Below are 27,449 nucleotides of genomic sequence, written 5' to 3'. Positions count from 1 at the left end.
CTCTCTCTCTCTCTCTCTCTCTCTCTCTCTCCCTCTCTCCCTCTCTCTCCCTCTCTCCCTCTCTCTCTCTCTCTCTCTCTCTCTCTCTCTCTCTCTCTCTCTCTCTCTTGATTCTTTGGACTTCAATGCACACCAGTAATAATGTACTCTTTCTGAGATCAGGAGTTCTAGGCTGGGATAAGGTGCAGGCACTCACCATGAGTTGTGTAGACATTGCATTTGAAGAGAGGTGGTGTTAACGCTGGATAGGTGCATTACATGGCTTACCAAGATTTGCCTGGTCTTGCAAGTTGGTGCACAGTGAGGTTGAGACTTTGAAACCCTCACCCTTCTCTCTTGCCCTCTTCCCATTTTCCTTGTGCTTGTTATAGAACACATTTGAGGCAGTGAATGGGAATATGGAGATCTGTGTTGAAAGTTATTTAAGATTTGAAAGCATGGTGTTGTAGGCTTGCCCTTGCTGGCTCATGGCAGGAGAGGCGGCACTGCCTAGCTGGTGCTGCCTGCCCTTGTTGTTGCAGTGCCATAACTCATTCAATTTCCAGTTTCTGCTGTAACCAAGCTTGTACTGTAGCGATACAAGGCATGGCATCCAGTGTTGACAGACACCCATCAAGCAATATGTTGAAGTGGTTATCAAGTCAGAGGTTTTAGCTTTTAAATACTCCAAGTAGGTCACTTGCCACACTCTTCCTTTACCACACCAAGCATAATGATTAACTTAAGTGCTCTTACCGTGGAATTACAGCATCACACGTTCTGTCAGTTCTTTTAGGTGGTTCCTTTAGCCATCATTACAAGTCCAATAAAACAGACCTCCAATGTTTAATACTTTAGGCTGTGATGTGGTTTGGACTCTGCAGCCACCAGCCAAACATTTGTGCTGCCTAAGGGAATGTTGAAAAGAATTTTGTTGTCGTTGTTTTCTCGCCAAGGATACCTCAAGTGTCCGGCACACACTCTTATACACTTGGCCAAAACATTATGTCGCCCCTCTGTACCAGCCTGGCAGGTTTAGGGAAATGTGTACTGCTTGTGGCTTTAGGATGATGCTTTGTGGTATGTAATGTGATGAGGGACATACTGCAGTTGTAACAAGATGCATCCAGCAACCACTCAAAAACAACACTATATCACTGCAACACAACCTTGGCGGCTGGCACAGTGGGGTGGAGATAATACTTTGCTGAATAGTCAGGCAGTTGACGATAACAAAAGTCACATCACCTCACTTTCTACCACAAAGCCAGTATTGAGTGACAAAAGACACCCTTCTATGTCATTGGAATACACCAAGGTTTTTGTTCTATGTGGATTCAGAATGAGTGAATGTATTACCAGTATAACAAAAAATTTCATAATGTGAGATAAAAATTACTGTAACACAACCCTCCCTGGACACTCAAGAAGCAGAAAATATAGGGAAAATATATTGGAAGAAAAAGAAAGCCCATATACTGTGACTGTCTCCTCCCTGGACACTCAAGAGGCAAAAAATATAAGTTCTTGTGTATTGTAAGAGAAAGAAAGCCTCATATTATGACCATTCCCTGCCTGATCACTCAGAACAAGAAGAGATGTGACTTGACTTGTTGACGGTCCTGGCTATCAGACTTCCTTAGAGTGTTGCGAGGCCTTCCAGCATCCCTGTAATGTTGTCTTTGCCTTAGGAAGTGACAGAAATACAACGCCAGAGGAGAGGAGGTCTGTACAGCAGCAGCCTCCTTTCCGTGTATTGGTAGGGTCTATTTTTCTGCTTTCTGTGTATTTTTTAAACTGGAGGGGCAGGAAGAAAGTCCATCTGGCCCTCACACGTGACTTCCCTCTGATGTGCATGTTGTAAATATTGTTGGTATTTGAATCTATTCCAGTATCAGGTCCTTTTTATTTCATCTCAACTGGAGTAGATAACTGATGAATAAAAATGATTTTCTCTTGGTATATGCTGCCCTGTTTATTAAATCCTATTCTTAATTTAATGTTAGAAATGTTTACTGTAGTCTTGAAGGATACTGTCAAGATTTCTTTCTCGTCCTGTTGTGTAAGTGCTTTTGTGTTAAGCAAAGAACATATGACTGTTGGATGAAAAAGAAGGGAGTTTGAAGCAAAATACTGAGGGAGTGAGAAGAGGAGGAAGAGGAAGAGAAATTATGAAAGTGGGAGTTTATGAGAGGGAAGAAAGAAATAAGGAATGTGACTGTGAGAGGCAATAGGGGGGGGGCGGGGGTGAGAAACATAATGAAATCAGTTTGATCAGCTGACTTAACTAAAACTCATACACACAAATAAATCAATAGATATTGTAAAACAGACTACAGTAGGTGGGATTCATAATAGTACCGATAAGAGAGAAAAAAAAAAAAATAATGAAACCAGTTCTGCGAAGCTCTGATCCTTCTTAGCTAAGTGAATCAAAGAATGATAGCTGCTATGTACCGTCGGCTGTTATGTACCGGCTCCTATGAACCACTGCTTTGGCTTATATGTACCAAACAAGGCTGCTACATACCAGCTACCAAGTAGGGAGATAAAAATTAATATTGTAAGAAAAAAAAAGTAATAAAACTACATTAAAATATAAAACACGAAAAAAATGAAAAAAAAAATGTATTGTCAACTAATACAATCAATGGAATTCAGCATACACTGATTTAATACAGGCTTAGTCCTCAGCATGATCCATGAGTTCAGCACAAGTTAAAAAATGCATCGTTTCTCTCTCTCTCTCTCTCTCTCAATAGTTACACGGGTTTTCAAGGGTGTTTTTACGGTTCTAGTGACAGATTAACATAATTTCTTCATTACTAACAGGAGAAACTTGCTTTTAAAAGGCTGTCATTGAATACAGTTTTTTAAGGGTGTTTTTACAGTTCTAGTGACAGATCTACAACATTTCTATATTAATAACAGGAGAAACACCCTTGAAAACCCAGGTAATTATCATTTTAGTTTTGAGAAACAGTCGTGAGGAGAGAGAGAGAGAGAGAGAGAGAGAGAGAGAGAGAGAGAGAGAGAGAGAGAGAGAAAAGCATTAGTTGAGCCTATCCTGCGCTCGTTCGTGTTTGCTGCGGTGACACGGTACAGCAGTGAGTGAAATTTTACTTCATAATCACGTAGTCATAGTGGATGTGGAGTGGGGAAAGGGAAGTGAGGAAGTGAGAATATTATATGACAGATTATTTGATAACATGTCACCTTTAGTGAGTGTTAGTGTGTGTAATAGTGAGTGTGGTTGAAGGAGCAGTGATACGTGGCGCTGGGGAGGGAGAGCGGGTGGCTGGCTGGCTGGCTACATTGTTTTGGTCAACACTGGTCAGTCTTGCCCCACACGCTGTTTTAACCAGTGTTTCCGGATTCCCGGCAGCTTTTCCCTGTACCGAGCACCGCCAAGCAGCACCAGAGAGGCAGGAATACGTAAGGTGAGTCCAGCGGTGCCAGTCTCATCTCAGTCAGCCTTCCTGCCTTCACAACATCCTCCTCCTCCCTGTAGTGTCTCGTTTATTTAGGTTTTATTATTCGTCTTTTTTAGGCATGTTTTAAGGTTGTTGACTTATTTTTAGATTTTGTTCACATCTGAGTCTGGAAACTTGGAGATTTAGGCAAATAATGAAAGATTCGTTAATTTGTAAACAAGCTGTCTGCTGAGGTAGAGGCGGGACGTCAGTGTTTTCAGCCATTATTTGCTTCGTCTCTCATTTATTGTAAGCCAAACATGTCATAAGATGGAACCACATGTCTGGCCTTCATGTTCGCTGGTCAGATAAATCCACCATTGCCTACTTTTGGTCTCATGAACGAATAATTAAGGCAACATGGCCGCTGGCTACCCTACTAAGGTCTCAGCCGAGGGCCGCCATGATGGACTGCTGCCTGAGCCAACTTGTTGGGTTCCAATATTTTTTTAGATTTTTCTGAATGACTTAATTTGGCTTCTATAGTAAGTTTTTATGATTTATAAAAATATTTCGTTGCTTTTGAAGTGCGTTTCATGCCTCAGTTAAGTAAATGTGGTGAATTTGCTGCTGTTTTTCTGCATAAATATAGGACTGTTTACGGTGAAATTTACCCAACCCGGTTTTTTGGCTCTTTTATTTGAGGCTTTAATGAAGGTTTTGTTGCTTCAAAAAATCGTTTATGATATTTAAAGTGTTTTGCGTTTCTGATGAGCTAAGTGTGTGGAATCTAAAATAGCTTTTGATGCCGTTAAAAGTGGCGAAATTGTCATTTTTTGGATTTTTTATTTGAATATCTTAGCTCGTAACTAACTTTGCATTGTTTAGAAAAACAGTTCAGATTTTTTAAAGTTTTTTTTCATTGGTGTAAAGTGAAATGGGTGGACTTTTCAATGATTTTAATGGTGTCAAAGATTCAACACTTTTTCCATATTTCATATTATTATTTCTTTACAACTGCCCAGGCTGGTGATGTTTTGATATTGTGAATATTAGTTAAAGTAATTATCAAGTCAGAATATATAAGGCATTCGAGCCTAGCTTCGTTTTTTCTAGGGGTCAATTTTGAAATGAAATACATTACGTACGTACGTCAGCCAGCGGGGCGCCGGCAGCCCCCGCCTGTGGCCTGTGACGTCATCAAGGGTCCTGGGACTCGCTCGGATACAGTGTCTCCTCGTCAGTATTTACCGTAATTTCCAGTGTTTTCCAGGTGTTTCCAAGCTCAGGTATGTAGGTAGTAGTAGTAGAAGGAGAAAATAGATAAATGGAGGAGGAGGAGGAGGAAGTAGTAAGGAGAAATGGAGGAGAAGGAGGAGGGGGCATAACAGGTAAATACCAAGAAGACCATGTTTAGCTTAGTTTTCCTTCCTGCCCTGCTTTTTCTCTGTAATATTTCATGTGTTTTGGGTGTTTTAAGTGTGTTTTGGATGTATTTAGGAATGTTGTGGAGTGTTTTGTGAATGTTTAAGTGTGTTTAGGATGCATATTTGCTATTATATCTGTGTTTTGTGTGAATTTAGGGTGTTTAAAGTGTGGCTTAGGATGTTTTTAGGTGTATTGTACGTGTATTTAGTCTTGTAAAATGCTTTGAGTATATTGCGGAGTGTTTTGGGTGTGTTTGGGGGCATATTGAGGTGTTGTGAGTTTGTTTTGAGTTTACTTAGGGTGTTTCAAGTGTTTCGGGTGAGTTTGGATGTGTGTGGGGTGTTTTCGGGGATGTGTGTGGGGTCTTTTAGGTGTATTTGAGTTTGTGTGGGGTGTTCTGGGTGCGTTTTAGTGTGGTTTGGGCGTATCCTGTTGTGGGATGTTTTTTTTTGGTGTGTTTGAATGAGTTTGGGATGTTTTGGGTGTGTTTTACCTGTTTTGAGTGTTTGGGTGAGTTTTGTGAGTATATCAGGGTGTTTTGAGTGTCTTGGATGTTTTCAGCATGATTTAGATGTGTTTGAGTGAGTTTTATGGATATTTTGAGGTGATGTGGGGTGTTTCGGGCATGTTTTGGATGTATAATATGTGTTTTGTGTGTTTCTGGGTGAGTTTTGTGGGTACATTTGCGTGTTGTGGGGTATTTTGAGTGTGTTTGGATGTTAAGCATGTCTTAGGTGTGATTGGATGAGTTTTGTTATAATATTTAGGGGTGTTTTGAGTGTGGTATGGGTGAGTTTTGTTGTATTTAGGGTGCTTTGTGTGCAGTACCAGAAGGATAACTGAGGGTGCAGGTCCAATGGAGTTTCAAAGAAAATAGAAAGTCCACTGGAGTTTCAAAGCAAATAATGATTAGGTCCATTGGAGTTGCTAAGTTGTCCATTGTTTGGTGCTTAGATAATTTCTTGTAGGCTATCATAGATTCTCTCTCTCTCTCTCTCTCTCTCTCTCTCTCTCTCTCTCTCTCTCTCTCTCTCTCTCTCTCTCTCTCTCTCTCTCTCTCTCTCTCTCTCTCTCTCTCTCTCTCTCTCTCTCTCTCTCTCTCTCTCTCTCTCTCTCTCCCTTTTCCATAAGTTGTTAATTTATCTGTATTTTGTTTATGATAATAATGGTACATAACTGATGGTTCATAGCAGCCAGGTACATGGCAGCCATGGATGGTACATAGCAGCCAGTGGTACACAGCAGCCAATGGTACGTAGTGGCCTGTTACCGAATCACATACATACAGACACACAAAAAAAGGATGACTAAATATTACAAGACAGATTGCAACAGATAGGATTTATGACAATACTGAGAATAAAAATAATAAGAAAGATAATGAAATCAGTGGAAATTTTAGGATTCCAGGGGGGGAAATCAACTGAGGGAAATGAAAAAATGACCAGCTGTTGACCGAAAGAAAACAGAAATCTCATATAATGTGGCAGTTGACTTTCCTTGAAGTATTATATACAAATACAAATCAAAATTTATGCCACGGTTGCCTTCAGTAGTGACTATGTGTGATAATTTTGGTAGGAATTCCATAATTTTGTGTTCACTTTGAAGGGAGAAATATGAACAGGTGAACTGGTTGATTGGAGGAAAAAAAAAAAAAAAAATTGGGAACCACAGCTTTAGGAGACATTGATGACTTAATGACAGGACCTTAATGTATAGGATGTATAGGGATAGATGGCATGTGTTTGTGAGCTTGAGATGAGGTTGATGAAGATGGTGAGGTTTGTCTTTGTGTTTGAGATGCGTGGAGGAGGATGCTTAGAAAAGGTTGTAGTATGTGTGCATGTACGTATGTGAGTTTCTTGTCCTATAGAGAGAAGAGATGAGATGAATGAATGAGGATGTTGAGAAATGTTGTATGTATGTATGTATGTATGTATATATGTAAGTATCGTTAGAGCACATCTGCCACACTGACATGTCACACACTATAACATGTCACACACTCCATAACATGTCACAGACTCTATAACATGTCACACACACTAACATGCCACACTCTTAACATGTGCTACAGGGGACGTCAGCATAGTAATGTAGCCAGATGCTGTGCAGTGACTCCTTGCAATGCTCCTGTTACATGTGTAGGAAATTTGAGGTTTCAGTAAATCGTATATTAATTAAACTATATTTTATTTTCAGCATGATGAGATGGAGGTTTTAACTCCACCACCACCACCACCACTACTGTGACTTACACCAGCACCGTAGCCACTTTCACCACCACTATCACCTCTTCAACAGCACTTGAACCATCTCCGCCACCAGCACCACAGCCACTTCCTCTACCACCACCACCACCACCACCACCACCACCACCAAGAACACGTGCTCCACCACACTTTCACAGCCACGTGATCCTGTTGTGGCACCTTTCAGTCAATCAGCCAATTAGTTATTGTACTTTCAATCCATTAATGAGTCAATGTTTCAGTGTGTAACTCAATGACAGTAATATGTCAGAAAGCATTAAGATGTGTGTATGTTTAGTGGTTATTGTTCATCTAACTCTTGGTAAGTTCCTCATTGTTTCTTCTCTTGTCATTCATTGTACTTTCACTTTGCATTGCCACACTTAAAAATCAATATTTGAGAAATGTAATTTATAACATTAAACTACCCAAGTTGTCTGGTTAAGGTTTGGTTAACAAAAACTCTTTTATATTTCTGGACAGTCATGTGTCAATGCATTGTTGAAAATACTTTTCAGCATCCCATTGTAGGTGAAAAGCAGTGAAAAGAGGCAGTGTGAGGAGACTGAGAAACCCTTCCCTTTTTTCTTTATTCCCTAGATGAGACAAGATGTAATATCTTGTCTGGGTCAACTCTTAAGGGAGATCTTAGCCTGGTATATAGATAGTTAAATATAACTGCCATGTGACAGTGGCCATATAACATTAAAAATACCTACTAATGTGCACAGAATGGCTTTAGAGTAGCATCCTACTGTATATTGATAAACTATATACAATAAAATAATCCCCAATGTTGTTTACAATTAAGTGAACAGGAATGTTGGAAATACTTAATGACGTGCATAGAATGGGATTAAATTGATGTACTACTGTATATTGATGGACGAGATTAAGTTCAAAATAGAGTCCCCAATATTGTTTGCTATTAAGTAGGCAGAGCAGTGCAGTATATGTATGATAACTGGCCTTTTCTTTTTCAGGCTGCTTGCTGTTGAGGAGAGGCCAACATCACGAATCCAGAGGTGCTGTCAATCCTTGCTGCTGCTACTGCTTCTGTTCCTGCTGCATCAGACCCTCAGGGAGTTACTTCCTTTCCTTTCCTCCCCGTAGAATGTGTGTGCTGTATAATGAGAGAAGTGTGTGTAAGAGTATATAATTTGGTGGGGAGAACTCAGAATGAAGTAGTAGAAGTTTATTTCTTTCTAATTTTTCAACTTCATCCTTCAAAGAGTGATCAGATTAGAAAATGGAGTAGCAGCTTATGTACATCTCTGACTTAACTTTCCAGTGATCAAAGATGCACGTATGTTGTTACACCACCACTCTGACCATTCACTCAGGAAAGGATAAAAGTTGAAATGTTAGAGAAATAAAGTGCTGCTGATTTATTCCATGACTTCTCACCAGATTCTAGAATAGATAATGCATGTTGGCTGGGTGAGGGGTTGGGAAGGGGATGGGGGAGGGGGGAAACGTAGAGGGGAGTAGTCCAGTAGAGGGTAGTGTAGTGGGTAGTGGGCTCTTCCCTCGCACACCTTGCTCTCTCCTATCTTCCTTCCTGCACCGCCACCCCACCCAGTGGTGTGTGTGTGTGTGAGTGATTCATCCACAGCCTTGAGGGTCTCGTGGTGGACACGTGACCATTCAAGGCTGTGGCTGAACACACACAGAATGCAGTGCGTGTGTTTGTTATAGTTACTCCTCCTTTCTCTCACCCATTACATCTCTGCACTTAATGTTTTCTTTAGACTCTCCACAGATTGCGTGGTGGTTCCTGTCCTGGTGAAGCAGATTGCGTGGTGGTTCCTGTCCTGGTGAAGCAAAGTCCCAGGAGATATTATTGAAGGTAAGTTGGTAGGACATCAAGAATGCCACCATCTTTATGCTTTCTGATGTATTATGTATTGAATAAACGAATGTGTATGTTGTACTTTATAAATAAACATGTTGAATTGTTACTTGTGTTTATTTTACACCTGTGTGGTTGTGAAATAGTAAACATGATATAGATTTTTTAATTTTCTTTATTAGGAACAATGCCAGTCGGTCAGTCAGCCAGTCTCTCTCTCTCTCTCTCTCTCTCTCTCTCTCTCTCTCTCTCTCTCTCTCTCTCTCTCTCACACACACACACACACACAGACACACGCGTCACCTAGAGGTGACAAGCAGCGTTGTGACACCAGTCTCAAGCTGGTCTTGCGTGGTGCGCGCTGAGATTTGCTCTGGGCAGACAGAAGGTAGGCAACATGATTCAGTACGTCCGTCTCTGCTGGCTCTCAGTCCCTCCTATCGCTCTTGTGTGTGGCTTGGCAGATGTTCACCTCAGACACTAAGCAGAGTTTCTTCAGTCAGGGGAGTTTTGTAGTTGTGGATTAGATGCGTTCAACTCAAACACCAGGCAAAGTTTCGAAACTCGGGGGAGTCTTGTGGAGTGGAAGCGTGAGTCCCTTTGACGAACCCAACACGAGCTCCTTCATCGCTCTGTGGGAGAAAAATACGAAGTCGGTAGCTGCACTTGTGGTAAGATCGCGTGGTTACACGTAAAAAAACAAAATAGTTATTACAAAGTAGGATAAATTTATAGTTTAAGCCAATGTCCCCAATCTCTACCCACGGACCACGGCGTTATTATTAATATCCGACAAGTAGTGTAATCATTAGAAATGATGTGAATAGTGAGAAGAACAAAATGAGGTAGGTTATTACCACGTAGTGTGTAATGGCTTAAACTATAATAAAACCCTAACCTAACAACTGAAGTTCAGGCAACAATACACCATTTATGTTTACCTGTGGACTTAGAAAAAGTTGAGAGCGCTGTGCATTCCCAGGCCTATTGTGGCGTTATTATTAATTTCCGACAAGTAGTGAAATCATTAGAAATGATGTGAATAGTGAGAACAAAATGAGGTAGGTTATTACCACGTAGTGTGTAATGCCTTAAACTATAATAAAACCCAAAGTAGCAAAGTAGTTGCGCCGAGATCACGTAGTCTCATTGCCAGGTAGCAGCTGCGAAACTATATAAACTGAACAGAAACCAATCGATTTTCAAATTGATTACGAGACGCAAGGAAGCAAAAAAGGGAAGTATGAGGAACATCCAGGCTGAAATAAACCTGAGAACATAATAACGCATCTCTGACAAAATTCAGCATCCTACGTATCCCTGACAGAACATGGCAATGTTACGCATCCCTGTCAGTACGTAACATGCTGCGTATCCCTGACAGAACGTAACATATGCTAGATATCCCTGACAGAACGCAACATGCTACGTATCCCTGACAAAACTTAACATCCTATTAAATTTTATCCTTGACAAAATTTTACATCATACGTATCACTAACAGAACGCAACATCCTACGCATCTCTTTCTTACATATCCGTTGTTTTAACGAATAATAAAGCACAACAGCATTTTTACGGTCTATGTAACATCTGAGGGAATCATTTCTCACACGATCTGGCCTACGCGTGGCAGTCCCTCTACGAAACTTATATTTCCTCTTGTCATCCTTGTCCATGTACTTATCTAATCTTTTAAAGCTCCCTAATGATTCACACTAACAACTTGATCAATGAGTTTATTCCATTCATCTACCACTCTGTTTAAGGACGAGGTGATGCAATGCTGTGGCGCAACGAATGAGGCATAGCAACACGGATCAACTCGAGACGCATAAACATCACCACCGCAGCCCTCATCATCACACTCACCACCGTCTTATCACCATAATCACGATATATTAGTCAACCAACCTTATATTTTGAGAAACACCTTTTCCTCCACTCAGCCAGACACGTCCACTCCCCACCACCGTCAGAGAGAGAGAGAGAGAGAGAGAGAGAAAGAACCACCCACTCGATTCGAAGATTCAAACATCACCATTACCATCATAATTATCCTCTCGTATAAGTCCGCTGCAGGAGAAAAGGTCTTCTTCCAGCCTTCTCTAGCCATACCTGCCTGCTATTCGCCTATCCCATGCCACAACTGGAAAACTCCACTGATTTTCCCACCTGATTCTTTGTCCGTGTTACCGAAGTAATTTTGGTGACTCGCTGCCTCGATACAGTAACTAATATTTTCTCTGGTAAGTTAGCAAAGGGATTTGTTGATAGAATAAAGTCTTCGACATTGGAATTAATGATGCTGAAATATCCTTGCCTGGTTTATTTCATTACGTGAGGGAAAATGACCTTCAAAGTTGACCACTTGGCGAGACCTGGGCAAATTAGGGCGTGAATGCTTGTCACTTCATCTGCACTACTTCACTCATTCTCAGTCATCTATCTTTTATTCCTCCTCCTCCTCTTCCTTCTCTTTTTATTCGTATTCCTATCCTCCTCTTCCTCCTCCTCCTTCCTAACCACCTTTCTTTTCTTCCGTTCTACATTTCCATCTCATTTTTCTTCCTTTTCATTCATCTCTACCTGCTATTCTTCCTCCTCCCTCCCTCCCTCCCTCTCTCCCTCAGTCAGAGGAAATAAAATGAAGAGGAGGAAAGAAAGATAAAATAAACAGTGGAGAAAAGGAACTACCCAAAAAAGTATGTAGTTGTAACAAAGAAAAAAAAAACATGAAAGAAGAGAAAATTTATAAATTGGTGAGAAGCAAGAAAGATAAGTAACTGAAGAGGAAAAGAGAGAGAAATTAAGGTATGCAGTGGAGAAGAAAGTGAAAGTAAAAAAAAAAAGGGTTTTGTTGCAAAAAGAAGGAAAAGAAAAAGATCGGAAATAAATAAATCTAAGAAGAGGCAGAAAGAGAAACATGTGAATTGGAGAGAAAATACCTTCAGGAGCTCCCGTTGTAAAGAATTTCCCGCGCATTCCGCCGCAAACCACCACAACAAACAGACGACGCACCGACAACGGCAGACGACCTCAGCCTCACCGCTCCTCCTCTTCCTCCTCCTCCTCCTTCTCCTCCTTCAGGAGGGAACACGACCTCGGCAGGGATGGAAGACGACCTGGAATACTTCATTACCTTTCCGACGCCCATGCCCAAGGAAATACAGAGACGCAATGCCAGTGGGTGAGTAAAAGAGAGGGAGTGAATGGGGTTATGTAATGTCGCGTGATACACTGGTTGCACTGAGACTGTTAATATTGACATTGCATATTTTTGCGTGAGTGATGCTGAGATCGTTAACAATGATGGAGGATAATATTGAAAGAGCTCTCTCTCTCTCTCTCTCTCTCTCTCTCTCTCTCTCTCTCTCTCTCTCTCTCTCTCTCTCTCTCTCTCTCTCTCTCTCTCTCTCTCTCTCTCTCTACAAAATCTGACATCATCTCCCGTCTTGAAGGAAGGATGATGAGGACGAAGACTTTGTGTTTGTCAACGGCGCCAACGGAGACAAGGAGCCCGTGGTGTTCCTGCTGGGCTGGCTTGGGGCGCAGGACCAACACCTGGCCAAGTACTGCACCATATACAACCAGCGAGGGTTAGTGATGCTGGCCTGTTATCACCACTGTTATTGCCATCACCTCCCTCAGTCAGATAGGAGACAAGCTCATATACAGACTATACAAGCATATACATCATTGCAACATGTGTAATATGGCTCTTGTTAAAGTATTATATATTTACTAATGGGCAAGATAAGCCTCTATGCATTTACAGAGCTTATATGAAGACAATTTAAGCTGTCATATTTAAGTCCATGTGCCATCATTTATTGTCTGGCTCTGGTCAAAGCCTTTACACCACTGCCTAATACTGTAATTGTACAGTATATTAATTCTTTCCCTGTAGCATGACTGGAAAAATATCCATCTCATATAGTTAAAAGCCAGATCTGGAAGTAGGACTGTCATTCACCAGCTCTGTAATCATAATTCAAATCCTGCAGTCTCACAATACATTACAACTCCCAGATGCAGAAATAAGATAGTCACCCACCAGCTCTGTTATCATAATTCAAATCCTGCAACTTCACAGTACATCAAAACCCACATATACAAAAATAAGACAGAAATAAGATCGTCAGTCATCAGCTCCATAATCATAATTAAAATCCTGCAGTCTCACAGTATACTACAACCCACAGATGCATCACCATTCGCTACACGTCGCCGTCATCCTACGTGTTCTTCAGGCCGGCCGTCAAGCTCATGCCCATCGCCCGCAAGCTGCTGTCTCTGCTGCGGGACATGAGCCTGGACGACCACCCTGTCTTCTTCCATATGTTCAGCAATAATGGTTCAGTGCTGTACTACTACCTGACGCAGGCCATGGCAGAGCCTGCCGCCCCTCGCATCACTGTCAAGGGATGCATCTTTGACAGCACTCCCGCACCAAGAAGGATTTTCTCAGGTGCCTCTGTCTCCCTGCCATGTAGACTTTGTGTTGGCTATAAACTGTTGTTTAGGGGCACTCAGGTTGCCTCAGAGTTTTTGTTTAGGAGTCTCAGTGTTTATGGATCTCCATGTTTTGTTTAAGAGCCTCAGTGCCTGGCTTTAACACACCGGTTGTCCCTCCAGGAGTGCGTGCCATGTATGAGGTGACTCCTGGCTCAGTGTGGATGAAGCTGTGTGTCTCCCTGGGCATGATGTTGTACCTGCTGGGTTGGAAGGTGCTCTCCATCTCCTGGACCATTATTTCTGGCAAGCTGCCCATCAACCCTCCCTGGACACTGGTAGAGGTAATGGCTTCCCTTCATGATAGTAATGATTGTTGCTTCATGTTAGTAATGATTGTTGCTTTTTTTTTTTTTTTCCTGCATTTCTTATACCAGGTGAGCTTTCCCAATAGTACATCAGTCAGCTCTCCAGCTTCATAAGTCTCCTCACTGCAGGACTCCTCTCGCTGCCCACAACTGTTCCTGTACTCCAGAGCTGACAAACTCATCAGCTTCCAGGATGTGGAGCTGTTCATGAGTGAGCGGCAGAGGGTTGGCGTGCCCGTGGTGGCCAAGTGCTGGCCTGACTCACCCCACGTCCAGCACTACAGGTGAGGCAGCTGTCACTTGTGCATTATTTTTATTCCCCATGGCAGCCAGCATTTGTGTTGTGTCATTAACTCTTTGTATTCCCCTTGGCAGCCTCTTGGAATACTGCTATATAACAGTTCATTAAAATTCTGCCATTGCTTTCTAAGACACACCTTGATATCAGATTGGCTACATACCCAAACTTATCCAGCTTACCCCACTCTGTCCTCAGAGTGTATCCTGAGGAGTACAGGGAGGTGGTGTACTCCTTCCTTACTCAGTGTCTCAGTCAGGAGGGTGTGATCATCAGCCAGCCTCAGCTTGCTGCTGTTGCTGCCGCTGCCGCCTCCGCGACCTTTGAGGGTGAGACCAAGACCAAGAGTGATTAAAATACAAACACGTCATAAAGTCGTTCATTCATGCCGGTGTGGAAGTTGGTTTTGCGTATTTTTTTATTTATTTTTTTTATTATTTATTCTATTTTTGTGATGAACAATTACAGGCGCTCCCCGATTAACGAACATTTGAATTACGAACATCCATAGACATGAATTGCCCTTCATGCTGAATGTGAGGACAAAAAACACACTCAAACAGTGCTAGGCCGTGTGGTGTGACTGTGATATTACTTACTGTGGGGCTCCTGTGATGCAAGTGATTTTTGGTGTGGCTGGGAGTGACATGGATTGTTGAGTGACTGAGTGTGGTATGGGCTGTTGTGTGGCTTGTATGGTGTGGCATGCTGTGGCTTTGTGTCTGTGGTGTGGCTGGGTGCTCTGTGTGGTGTGGTGTGGTTGAGTGTTGTGTGTAGCATGGTGTGGAGAGTGAGATGTGGGTTGTGATGTAGCTAGATGTGATGTTGGGTGTGGTGTGGCTGAAGGTGAAATAGCTTGTTGTGTGGCCAGTTGTGATGTGTGCTGTGATGTAACTGTGTAGCTGAAACTGGCTCAGGAGTAATCCAGAGTCACTTGTGACAGCAAGATGCATCATGCTGTTTACACATCACATAATGTGATGACAAAACACATACTCACACAGTGTTAGGCTATGTGGCTAGCCTAGATAAGCATTTTTCTGTATTTTTGATAGCCTGAGTTCCATGATCTACTTAAGCGCGATGGAAGGAACCAAGCACAAAACTAAAGAAGGTTCTGTACACCCTAAGTACTATTTTACAAATTGACGACTTACAAATGGCCATCTGGAATCTAACTTGTTCGTAACTCAGGGAGTGCCTGTACGACCATCTGTTTTTTATCTCAGTCATTTTCTATCAAGCAACAGGGAACTAAAGAGATATATCATGTATCTGTTATAGGTTTCCAGGGATGATTTATGATATGTTGTGTTACTTGAGGATCAAAAACTTATTGCCAAGCCTTACAAACCTTCAGTGTGTGTTGAGGACACTGTGAATATTGGCAGTAACTTGATAAGCATTTAACTAAAGATTCCATTTTTTTGTCTGAGAGAGAGAGAGAGAGAGAGAGAGAGAGAGAGAGAGAGAGAGAGAGAGAGAGAGAGAGAGAGAGAGAGAGAGAGAGAGAGAGAGAGAGAGAGAGAGAGAGAGAGAGAGAGAAGGAAAGTAAATCAAAGAATGGTCTACTTTCAGGAAGTGTTCCCATTATCAGAGGTGATGTGAAGTAAGGTTACATTATTGCTTCATTGTGATGTAGGAAGAGTAAACCTCATAGATGGTTTGTGTACTAGTGAGTAGATTCTAAAGTAGGTATAGACATTTATGTAAGCAGTTTTTCTCTTTGGTTATATTACTGCACAATGAAGAAAGGTTAGTGAGTCGAGTCTGTTTTGTTATGCCCAGGAGGTAAGAAAGTTTTCCATATCAAGTACTCATGCATTATTATTCTTTGAATGTTTTGATGCAAGGAAACATGGATATACAGTTCAGATATTGGATGACTTGTCTCTCATATAAAGCTTTGATTCCATGCAGTTGGTAAATCTGACCCTGCTTATCTCTCACCATCATTACTTTGTGAACCTTATGATGCAAGGACACATTGATATGGAGTTCAGATATTGGATAACTTGTCAGTTTCTCATGCTTAAAAGTTTGAACCCATGTAGTTGGTAAATCTAATCCTGCTTATCTGCCCCTGCTGGATGTATAATTTTAGTGGCTACAGCGGAAGAGCTATCACTATACTTCATCCCTGCACACTCCAGCCTTCTCCCTCCTAAACTCTTAGGGAAAAGTCTGAAACAGGAGTCTTTTCATGTACCTATCAGTGTATTTCATCCTGCAAATTCCAGTCTTTTCTCCAGTTAAGGGAAAGGCAATGACTAAATACTTCATACATATGAGAAAATAAGGGAAGCTGCAAGAAGCCATCAGGCCTACACGTGGCAGTCGCTGTGACCCATCCATCCATACTCTTCATTCTTACACACTCCAGGTCTCTCTCTCTTTAACCCTCATCCTCCCATTCATCTCATTAATTCCCATCCTCTCCAATGGTCAAACCAACTCAGGGTGCTGCATTTAACCACATCCACTCCACCAGTCCATGCTTCAGTGCTTCACCTTTACATGACTGCCTAAACTTCTGTGTATTCTTCCATTACTAAGCCATTAAAATCACATGTCTTGTCTCTGTCCAGATCTTACAACCTCAGACTTCCACCCCAGGGTAAAAATGCTTTAAATGATGTATTTTTCGAAAGCCATACTGCAAAATGTTTTATGTATTCTGTTATACTATGAGCCATCCGTCGTTCTGTTAAATCATTAAAGTCACACACAACTTTTCCCTTCTGTCTGAATCCTACACCTCAGCCCTCCATTCTTGGGCAAAAATGCATTGAATATTGAAGTATATTTCAAAAGCCTTACTGGAAAATGTTACTTATGGGCAGGAGTATCAAACATAAGCAGGGCACTTAATTTTGTTTTACTATTTGAGGACTCAAGGACAACATATGCAAGAGTCTCTACTTTGTTTTTCCTCAGTTCCTCATCCTATCTTAAGTCTCTCCTCAGTTCCTCTTCCTGTTTTAAGTCTTTCCTCAGTCCCTCCTTCTCCCCAGTGCAATATTGGTGCTTCTTGGAGAAATATGATCAAGTTATGTACATGACTTTTACCAGTGTTGCTATTTAAGGCTCCTGTTTTTACTACTATAGGGTTGTGCTGGTAAGTGCATTGCCCCTGGTCCATATAATACAGCATGAAAAGAAGCATTATATTAACATATTCCTTAAGTCTTGTATTATGATTTAATTGAATGTATGCCTGGAGAGAGAAAGGTTAACAGCCCTTTTTGAGAATTTCTGTTCATCTTCATTCAATATTTTATCTTTAGTGATAAAATACTGAATATTTATAGATCTCTGTATTTTATTTTACTTTTTGCTTCCTCTGCTTCATGTTTTTTTTTCAGATCTCACTTTTCTATTTAATTTTATGCTTTGTCTGCTTCATTATTTTTAGATCTTGCCATTTTATTTTATTTTCTGCTTCCTGTGCTTCATTATTTTCAGAGTTCACATTTTTTTATTTAATTTTCTGCTTTGCCTCATTATTTTCAGTGCTCACTTCTCTGCTTTATTTATCATTTCCCTGCTTCATTATGGTATCCGAAGCAGCCTACAGAGAAAAAGCAGGTGGCACCCAGTGTTAGAATTAATTAAGCTGCTGTTTCACCCTCATCACTCAGTAAATAGGGCACTGCAGTAACATGTGGGAAATGCAAGTAGTGACCTGAGTGACATAGCAATTCTGTGTTCCTGGATAGTGTGTGTGAATAATGTCAGAGGCACAAAGGCCAAGGCAGAGAGGAGCACTGTAGGAGCCTTGTAATGTGTCTTGAGCCTGATGCATACTTGAGCTTCACTCTCATCCTGCTCACACTCCACTCTTGCTCTGCTTGTCCAGTGTCACAGTACAGCTAAGGCTGACCAAACCCACTTCAGACCTTTGTGGTTAATGTAAAGGAGAATAATGAGACCTCAGAACTTGAAACGTTACCATCTGTCATTAGCCTCCATAGATTTATCCAGCCTCTTCATAAAACTAACATGATATATAAGAACCTAAGAAAATCAGGGAAGCTGCAAGAAGCCTACATTCTCACTAAGTTTGTTCCCAGTTGGTGATGTATGAAGCTTGCCTTTACCTTGAGTGTCATGCCCCACTTTGGAACATCACAAAAACACAAACTGATTGATGAGATAGATAACAAGAGGTCATTGCTGGGGACTGAACCACTGACAGGACACCCAATGTAAAGGCAAGTCTGATATTACCAGTAAGACCATGAGAAATCACCAAGACTTGAGTAAACTTTGGTTAGCCTTGCCTGTCCCTTCATTACATATCTGAAGGGAAGTATGCACACTACAACTTGCCATACACTCATTGGCAAGCATTTTCTGACTGAAGTGAATGTGGGAATAGAACAAAAGAGTGACTGTGTGCACTACCAACTGCTTCACTCTACATACTCTTGTCCTGTAAGAGGAAGTTTAAGTGGAAGCATTGTTTTTTATTGGAGTTAGTATGCAAACTGAAAAAGAATGAGTGTGTATTACCAACACTCACACTCTTGCTGAGGTGGAAGTCGGATGCAATTAACGTTTCTTGAATAGATCGGCAGCAAACTAAGAGATGAAAGTGAGCAATACCTGTCTTTTTAATGGAGCACGGGTGGTGTGAATGTTGCATCAGGTCTTAGTCATCTCATTGTGTTGTGCTTCACTCTTAGACTAGCAGTTCACGTAGAGTCACTACCTGTGTTTGCTGATTAGGAAGTGTTACTATTGCTGCCGTGTGTGTGTGTGTGTGTGTGTGTGTGTGTGTGTGTGTGTGTGTGTGTGTGTGTGTGTGTGTGTGTGTGTGTGTGTGTGTGTGTGTGTGTGTGTCTCCGTCCGTTACTTTGTGGGTAAGTTGTGCATAGGTCTGTGTTGATCCAAGCCACATGTCTTTCTTTGTATTGTTGTATGTGTGTGTTTTGCATCAACTTCTGGTAATGCTTTTTTTTATTGATTTTATTTTATAATTTTTAAAGGTGATATTTGAATACCTGCCCAAACCTGTGTCTGTATAAACTGGATGTTTTTTTAAGCACTGAATAGTACTATATTTTTTAGCTTAGCTGAAATCTGGTGTTTATTGTGAATGGTTTATGGTCATTTTCTTACTAGTTAACAACACTTACATATACAGTGTATGTATATATGAGATTAATTCGTACAATTTTATTGAGTTGTACATGAAAAAAAAATGTATAATACCTTGGGGTAAAATGAATTATTTTAATGGTTTTATTTTCAACTGCAAACTGTAAAAAAATACATGGTTATAGTTATTAAATAAAGGTAAAAAGAACTTGATGGATATTTTGAAGCAAGACATTTAGACAGAGCCATTACAGTGGGAATAATTACATATTTACACTCAACACAAAACAGAAGCAGCTGCGTTACACCTCCGACTCACATCAACCATTCCCTTGTAACAGTGACACCAAACACAAAGCCTTTGCCAGCCCACCTTGACCAACGCCTCATTACTAACTCACCAGTCATCTGTCAGTCATCTCAAGACTTCCTTCAGTAAAAAGAAAGATCACTAACCCTTTCACTGTGATATGCAATAATTCACAGCATTAAAGGCAATGTATGTAGTCTTTATAAGCATCTACAAGAAAGAAGGGCATAAAAAAAGAATAGATTTTGTCATTTTTAGCCAGTATGATGTTAGGAGGTGGCAATAGAACAAGAAATGATGTCTCAGATAGTTGCTGAATAAGGGAAGTTGTGCCACATAGCAGTGAAGGGGTCATTACAGCATTGGCAGTTACAAGTGAGAGAAACACACTGGCTGCTCTTCATCACAACACAAAATGTAACCATGTACTGTGTTATAACTGAAAAAACAACATGCACCCATTATCTTCTCCAGAATGTTCTGAGTTTTTAACAAGATTTGAGCTCCTCAAAGCCAGCACAGTCATAGCCACTAGTCAAGTAGTCTTCTGCACCCTGACTGTGTTTTATGTTCTCGACGAGGAGAGATTGGCATCTGTGCCAGCAGGAGATTAAACAAGAATGATCCAACTAGTGTGTGTGTGTGTGTGTGTGTGTGTGTGTGTGTGTGTGTGTGTGTGTGTGTGTGTGTGTGTGTGTGTGTGTGTGTGTGTGTGTGTGTGTGTGTGTGTGTGTGTGTGTGTGTGTGTGTGTGATGATTTAGACTTAAAACAGGACCATAACTCAATCCTGTAAAAATACAAGAAATAAACTCGAGGTGGATATGTAAACACACATCCTCTCTCTCATACACACACACACACACACACACACACACACACACACACACACACACACACACACACACAGTTGATATGTTGCAATGTCCCTCACAAGCAAGCAGTGTGTTGTGTGGTGGTGCAAGGCTACACCCTCAGGCACACCAAAAACTTGAGCTGGTTGAGGTTGGTGATGCAGTGTGTGGCATGCAGTGGCACGAAGCACATCCCTGCACGCCATGGTGAAGACTCTGAGTAACAAGTACAAGGCTAGACTGACTGGCTAGCTGACGAGGAATGTTGTGCTTCAGAAATGATGACTTTGGAGAAAAGCTCATATTATGCTTCACTTCACGGCACGGTATAAATCCTTGCAAAATGTATTTCTTCATAGACTATACAAGTTTAACAAGAATTGTACAGAATATATATTATAATATGATTGCAAAATAGCAATATTGAAGCTTATAACTAGTAAGTCACAAAAATACGTTAGTACATATGTGTTTTTAACATGTGTTGCTTACGGAATATATCTCAGGTAGCAGAGGAAACGTTTCCAGTAATTCTGTGTGCCGAAGTAAACTGACTTCTATACATTGGTCTTTATAAACCACCCAAACTTTTCACTTATCAAATAAAAAACCTGAACACTCAAAATAATGATATAAAACAGAGATATTCTTGTATCCCCCCACACCAAACACCAACAGGATCATGGGAAGACTAGCCACCCCAGCTACTCATACAGAGAGTAATGGTTCATTAGGGTAGATTACATTACATTAATTCTGGTATCCATATTTAATCTAACCTCACCTAACCTATCTTGCTCATCCAAAAAAACAATTAAGGTAGATATAGTTAGGTTAGGTTACATTATGTCAGAGTTCTTAAAGTTAGATTAGATTTAGTGGCCTAAGTTAACCTAATATACCCTAATCTATCCTTGCCCTATCCCCCCTCCAAAAAAAATAGTAATGTTAAGAGTACTTTCAGTTATGTTAGACTAAATTATCCTTGCTTAACCTAGCATACCCTAACCTATCTTGCCCCATCCAAAATATAACTAGGATGGATAAGGTTAGATTAGGTTATGTCAGATTAGATTTAGTAAACTACATGTATAGCCTAATCTATCTTGCCCCAACCCATAAATAACTGGGGTATCTAACCTTCCCATGATCCCACTTAAGAAATTCCAACAAACATAGAAAATACTAATACCAAATGATGCACAACCAAGAATATCAAACAGCATTAGTAGCTCTACACTCTACACTGAAAGAAACACTCAAACCAGGGAGAGCCACTCTGCGTCTCTCCTCTCTCAAGCACTCAGCTCCAGCGAACGAACGAGAGCAGATACACCTAAATAACTTCGCTAGCAGATAATGCGTACTATCTAATAACAAACAACTTAGAACTGATAGACTACTAGTAACATTACATAACCACGGTGCTAGTATAGATAATATAGTGTTTCAGTGATCAAGTGAGCAAATCTACAATTACTATATACCTTCTAGTGTGATTTTTCAAAAAGCTTTATATGTAGAATATACTAAAAATCATCAGTGAGTTGGGATAACACACTGAGGGAGATGGGTCAGTGTATATGCCTTAAGGTACCTAAGGAAGGGCAAATACTACTAGTGAAATAAAGTGGTAATTTTACATAATGGCCAGGAAATGATGTGATAATGTACACCTTGAAGCACTGCAGCAGGAATGATATGTTGGGCTTATTCAATGTACTATCATCATCACTACGCGTATATTTTCATCATGTCATCTTTCAAGGGCCTATATTTAAGTGCTTTGGTCAATTATAAACGCGTATGACTATAAAAACAAACAAACAAGTTATCATACGTAAAAAAAAATCATATATATACATGCTATTAATTTCCTCCAAAAGCTAAGTACAGTAATACATCAAAACGCTATGAACGATACTTCCTTGCCGCACCTTGTCATCTTGTGTGTGCAGCTCGCCGGTGAGTGCTAAGTAACGCAAGACTCAAGACTCATATATCCTAACCTATTGCTTCACTAGTATCCTAATCTTCATTGCCTTCACCCCAGACTCCCAACCATGATCTCCCAACAGGAAATGATATGAGTTTTGTGAGGTTTTCATGATACACTTTGCTGCAGTACCTTGCTTGTTTGGTGACTGGAACTTTAAACACAGGTCCCCCCTACCATGCCCTCCTTAGCCCTTGTTACTTTCATCACAGACTCCCAACTATGCACTCCCAACACAAAATGATCCAAGCTTTGTGTTCTCATAATACTTTGCTGTAGTTCTTTGCTTATTTAGTCATTGTAACTTTCATCCCAACACAAGATTATCTAAGTTTTGTGCTTCAAGGCAATGCTATGCTTGTTTAGCCATTGTAGCCTTCATCCCTGCTTACTTAAGCTCTATAACCTTCATCCCAAGCCTCCAATCATACACGCCAAACACAAGACAATCTGAATTCTATGAGGTTTTCATAATACTTCAATACAATACCATACTTGTTTAGTCATTGTAGCCTTCATCACAAGCCACCAACCATGCACATCTACCATGAGTGAGCTTTTTGATAAGGTGAGAAATGTCTTCATAAACACTGTGATCTATGGAAGTCAAATCATGTCAGCTCAGAATGGCTCTTGTGACAGGTCTTATGTATAGTGCAGTTTACGACAACTCATATTTAGGGAGTTAGACAATAAGTACATGAGCAAAATAGGTGAAAAGTGCCCATATCTTCTAAATATTAGAGAGGTGAGTGCAATTAGGTATGGACAGGTTAGATCACTGTATTATAGCAGCAACAGTCACTTTAAATTTATCTTTTTTTTAACTTTAATGTGAATAAAATAGACAAGAAACCAAGAAGGCCCACACCTCCTAAATATTACAGAGATGAATGTGATTTGGTGTGGACAGGTTAGGACAAGTTAGGTCATTGTATTATAACAGCGAGCCACCTTGACTCATCCTCTTTAACTACCACACCTGTCTCGTTCTGGTCCACCTTTAAACTTGTCCCCCTTACTCATTCAGGTAAATAACGGAGGATATTTTATTTTATTTTTTTTTTTATAAAGCCACATATCTAAATTTCAAAGTACTCTGAGTGATGAGATGAAGGAATGAATGACAGTAGTTGAGAAGGCAAAAAATTGATTACCTATGTTAACATGATGTAATATTACCTGGATAATATGATAAAAATATGAAACAAAGTAAAATGGTGATGAGGACAAGTGATGAGATGAAAAGGAGTTAGGAAGGCAAGAATTTGGCTATCTTCATATCTATAGAATCCAGCTTATTCAAATAGTACCTAGATAATACTCATATGATAAAAAAAAATTATTGGTTAGCCATTAAAATACACCAAAATATTTCCCAGATGTCTAAAAATCTAACGAAGAAATTCCAAGAAGGAGAAAGTGAGTAAATAAGAAAGATATATAAAGACAATTATAGATAAGATAATACTCGTCATTAGAACAAGAAGGTAAATATATAAGATGAAATAAGATAGGAAGATGTCACTGAAAAAGAAAGGCAAAGATGTAAGAGGATAAAATAACACAGGAAATATCATTAAACAGGAAGATAATGAAATGGAAAGATAAGATAACAGAGAAAATGTCACTGAACAAAGATGATGATAATAAGAAGACAACATATGATAGGAAATGCCATTAAGCAAGGAAGACAACGATTTAATACATAAGATAGTAAATACATGTATCACTGAATAAGGAAGATGGATAATTGGAAAGATAAGATAGGAAGCAAGGAAGATAAAGATATAAGAAGATAAGAAATGTCATTAAACAAGGAAGACAAAGGTAGAAGCAGATAAGATATGATGCACACTGTCATTAAACAAAGATAAAAGATAAAATAAGGTAGATATCATTAAGCATGGAAGATGAATATAAGATAAATATTACTGAATAATATATATATATATATATATATATATATATATATATATATATATATATATATATATATATATATATATATATATAGAAACAAAATAGAAAAAAAAATAATAATACAATGGAAAAACCCGCAAGACCAGACGTGGCCTAATCCCATTGATAAGCTGAAATAAGGCGCTCATCCATCACCCCATCGTAACTTGCGGTTAATTATTGTACACTGGAAAATCCCTCAGACATCAGCTATGATAGTCACTGATTTCAAGGCGCCTTCCCAGCTGAGGAGTTAGAAAGCAGGGGTTTTTGCGCTACTCATGACAACACGTGCTCTGTCAGCTGGTCATATTTTATCTCCTGTCTCTGTTTCTAGACGCCCAAAACAAGAGAGGCTAAAGGCGTGCGGCTGTCAAGTCCCTGCATCACATGCAATGAACTCAAACAAGGGGCACGAGGTGGAATTTGGAAAGCACGTGTTTTCATGAGTATATTTCGGTTCGTGAAGCGAGTCATGAAAGGTTAAGTTGGTGAACTAAGGTCCCACTATTTACTAAGAGTAACCGTTATGGTGTTATTTACCTGCATAAGTACTATAAAAAAAAAATCTTAATATTTCCTCCCAAAAATTGTTATAATAATATTCACCTGTGCAATCAATTCAGTATGGGACATCCGAGCACCGCTAATAACCACGCCTACTTCTCCCGTCACTCTTCCTATGCCACGCGTCAACACAGGCAATGCAGTACAATCTTGTATGATGGCGTGTTCATATTGGCGCAGATTAATTTCTATAGGAATGCACTTATTTTTCAAATTTTTATGTTATTTTTGTCAGTTGTGTTTTTTTTTAGTGACCTTTTTATTGATTTTTTTTTTTCAGCTGCAAAGATAGTGGCTATGATATGTTTTGCTCTCTCTCTCTCTCTCTCTCTCTCTCTCTCTCTCTCATATGTATACTCGTTCTTTCCTTCTTATTTTTTATTAATTACTTATCTTTTTTTCTTCACATCTTCCCTAGTGTTCCTTCAATTCAAGCTTCCCCCAGCAGTGCATGGCTCCCAGACGCAAGATACACAAGCTTTGCCCTCTAACACGGATACAATGTCACCAATCACCGAAAAACACTTCTGATCCTAGACTGTATAGACGCTTTAATCATATCCCCGTAAATCATAAATGTCTACGCTAAATATATTCGTGTTTTTCATTCATTCATTACAACGGAATATCGAGGTCGCTATTACGTAAAGTACACGACATTCAGATAACATTATATGGTGAGCGCTCCGATATTAAGGCAACCGCGATATCTACGTAGGATGAAGAAATGAATGGGTTAGGCTGTGAGAGTTACCGCCACTTGTAATACACTTGCCATTAAATTTCCTATCAGTTATGTTACGTGAGTTTACCGCCACTCATAATAAAGTTACCACAAGATTTTCTGCCAATCTGCCTGTTGTACATGAAGCTCAGATAAAGGCAGTTTATATCAAGATGTAAAATGATGAAGTATATGTGTATAATAGAAAAGAAAAGCCTTTTTCTCGTTACCGTTCAAATTTTAGCCTATGATAGTTACTGTGTTTACTAAGTTAGAATCTTATTTACTTTATCACTCAAATATTTTAACCTCAACACTGACACGTTAACACAGGCAGCCTTGTAAAGCCTTATTCAGGTTATCATCCAATTATTTCAAACTGAATACCCAGATTTTGATGCAGGCACACTATTGTTACGTTATCTTTCAACTATTGCTAATTTATCGACCCGATTTTTAACATAGTTTTATACAAACAGCCTAGTTATATCTTATTGTCAAGTATTTCAAGTTTAGTAACTAGATTTTAATATTTTAACATAGGCAGCCAAGTGTTTCCTTAACATTCAACAATTTCAACCTCCGGTAACCAGGTATTCACGCAGGCAGCCTACACAGTGCCACCAGAGACTCGTGTGGCACCAGCTTCACAAAACCTGCACGTTCCAAGGTATTCCTAAGTGTTTGTGACAGAGGACTTAAGCTATGTTATAAAAAAATATAATCTTCACCCTTAGAGCATCACCGGAGTGTGTTGCGTGTGTCCAAGGAAGCTGCGTGGCGCGTCACGGGGCGCGGCGCGTCACTCCTCGGTGGCGTCATCGCTGAGCAACAAAACGGAGTCCCCTGCCGGGTCTCGGTGTCGTGGCCTCGGCCTCGTCCTCCTCACCTTACGCTCCCGAGGTCTGGCGGGCGTGCTGGGACTGCCGCCATCGGGACTGTTGGCTTGGCTAACCCCTGACCCGCCTGCCCCGCCACTGTCCGTGTTCTCGGCGCCCTCAGCCCCCAGCGATGTCATGGGTCTCGCAGGGGACTGCTTCTGCTGCCGCCACAGTCGACCCCCCGTGGCGGCGCCCGGCACTCGTCTCTTGCGGGGCGAGGACGGGGACAGCTGCAGAGCTGGGGGTGTGCGGTCCTCCTGCCGCGTCCACCGAGGCCTGGCCAGCACGCGCCGCGTTGTGGCCAGCAGGGAACTCAGGGGCGGCCGATTCCTGCTGCGATCTGTGGGACCACACGGCTCTTAGTGCGCGCGCGCGCACGCACACACACACACACACACACACACACACACACACACACACACACACACACACACACACACACACGGAGATGCTTTATCTGAAGGGCGTAGTCATAATCTTATGAACATTCAGTAAGATGTACCTCACATACATTCCCCAAAGCCAGGCTAAGGGGGCTGTCGACGCGGCCTGCGCTACTCACCCGCCTGACGCTCCTCTGAGCGCCGCTCCCTCTTGGTGCTGGCCAGGGCGCCCCACAGCGGGGAGCGAGGAGGGGCGTTGGACTCCTCGCTGGAGGGCAGGAGTCCACACTCGGAGGACATGGAGGCCACTTCGGGGTCCTGAAGAGTCTGAAAAGCGTCGTGAGCAGAGTCGCCGGAACTGTTGCCCTCGGCGGCGGGAGTGAGCGGCGGGGACGGAGAGGGACGCGAGGGGGGTCCTGGGGACGGAGGGCGCGGTGCGGGTGTGCGGGACGGAGCACGTGTGCTGGCTGGGGGAAGGGAGTCAGGTGGTCTCTGGGTCGCTGTGTTTGGCGGCGGGTTGCAGCCAGGGTCGGGGGCAGCCTCCTTGCCCATAGGAGTGCTGCCATCCTCCCCCCGGGATTGCACCACGGCGTCGGTAATGCCGCGAGGAAGCAGAGGCCGCG

General features: G+C 41.1%; 2 protein-coding genes and 1 long non-coding RNA gene across 6 annotated transcripts in view; 2 read left to right on the top strand and 1 right to left on the bottom strand.

Annotated features, from left to right (window-relative positions):
• The first annotated feature begins 3,040 nt into the window (after positions 1-3,040).
• LOC135115993 (uncharacterized) lies at positions 3,041-8,051 on the top strand. Its single transcript, XR_010276125.1, has 2 exons — positions 3,041-3,419; positions 7,026-8,051. It is a non-coding gene; the product is annotated as an uncharacterized LOC135115993 (long non-coding RNA).
• Positions 8,052-9,086: 1,035 nt separating this feature from the next.
• The window catches only part of LOC135115989 (serine/arginine repetitive matrix protein 1-like), a 53,084-nt gene continuing 34,721 nt past the window's right edge, over positions 9,087-27,449 (bottom strand). For 2 of the 4 annotated variants that reach the window (XM_064033193.1, XM_064033192.1), the window contains 4 exons: positions 27,006-27,449; positions 26,294-26,783; positions 14,231-14,369; positions 9,087-9,559 (listed from right to left, as the gene is read on the bottom strand). The exon at positions 27,006-27,449 is cut by the window's right edge and continues 860 nt beyond it. In XM_064033193.1, the coding sequence (XP_063889263.1) occupies positions 26,365-26,783; positions 27,006-27,449 (863 nt within the window). In that variant the 3' untranslated portion in view covers positions 9,087-9,559; positions 14,231-14,369; positions 26,294-26,364. Of the gene's footprint in view, positions 9,560-10,841; positions 10,968-11,875; positions 12,015-14,230; positions 14,370-26,293; positions 26,784-27,005 lie in introns of those variants that run through there. The other 2 variants (XR_010276123.1, XR_010276122.1) reach the window with 2 other exon arrangements.
• Positions 11,861-19,364, top strand: LOC135115990 (transmembrane protein 53-B-like). The gene is made up of 6 exons (XM_064033194.1): positions 11,861-12,117; positions 12,389-12,526; positions 13,133-13,398; positions 13,566-13,726; positions 13,880-14,034; positions 14,247-19,364. Exons 1-6 carry the CDS (start codon positions 12,041-12,043, stop codon positions 14,401-14,403), a joined length of 954 nt encoding a protein of 317 aa, XP_063889264.1. The 5' UTR covers positions 11,861-12,040; the 3' UTR covers positions 14,404-19,364.

This window comes from Scylla paramamosain, chromosome 30 (genome assembly GCF_035594125.1).
Source record: "Scylla paramamosain isolate STU-SP2022 chromosome 30, ASM3559412v1, whole genome shotgun sequence".
Classification (NCBI taxonomy): domain Eukaryota; kingdom Metazoa; phylum Arthropoda; class Malacostraca; order Decapoda; family Portunidae; genus Scylla; species Scylla paramamosain.
This window is presented reverse-complemented; position numbering and strand designations above follow the sequence as displayed.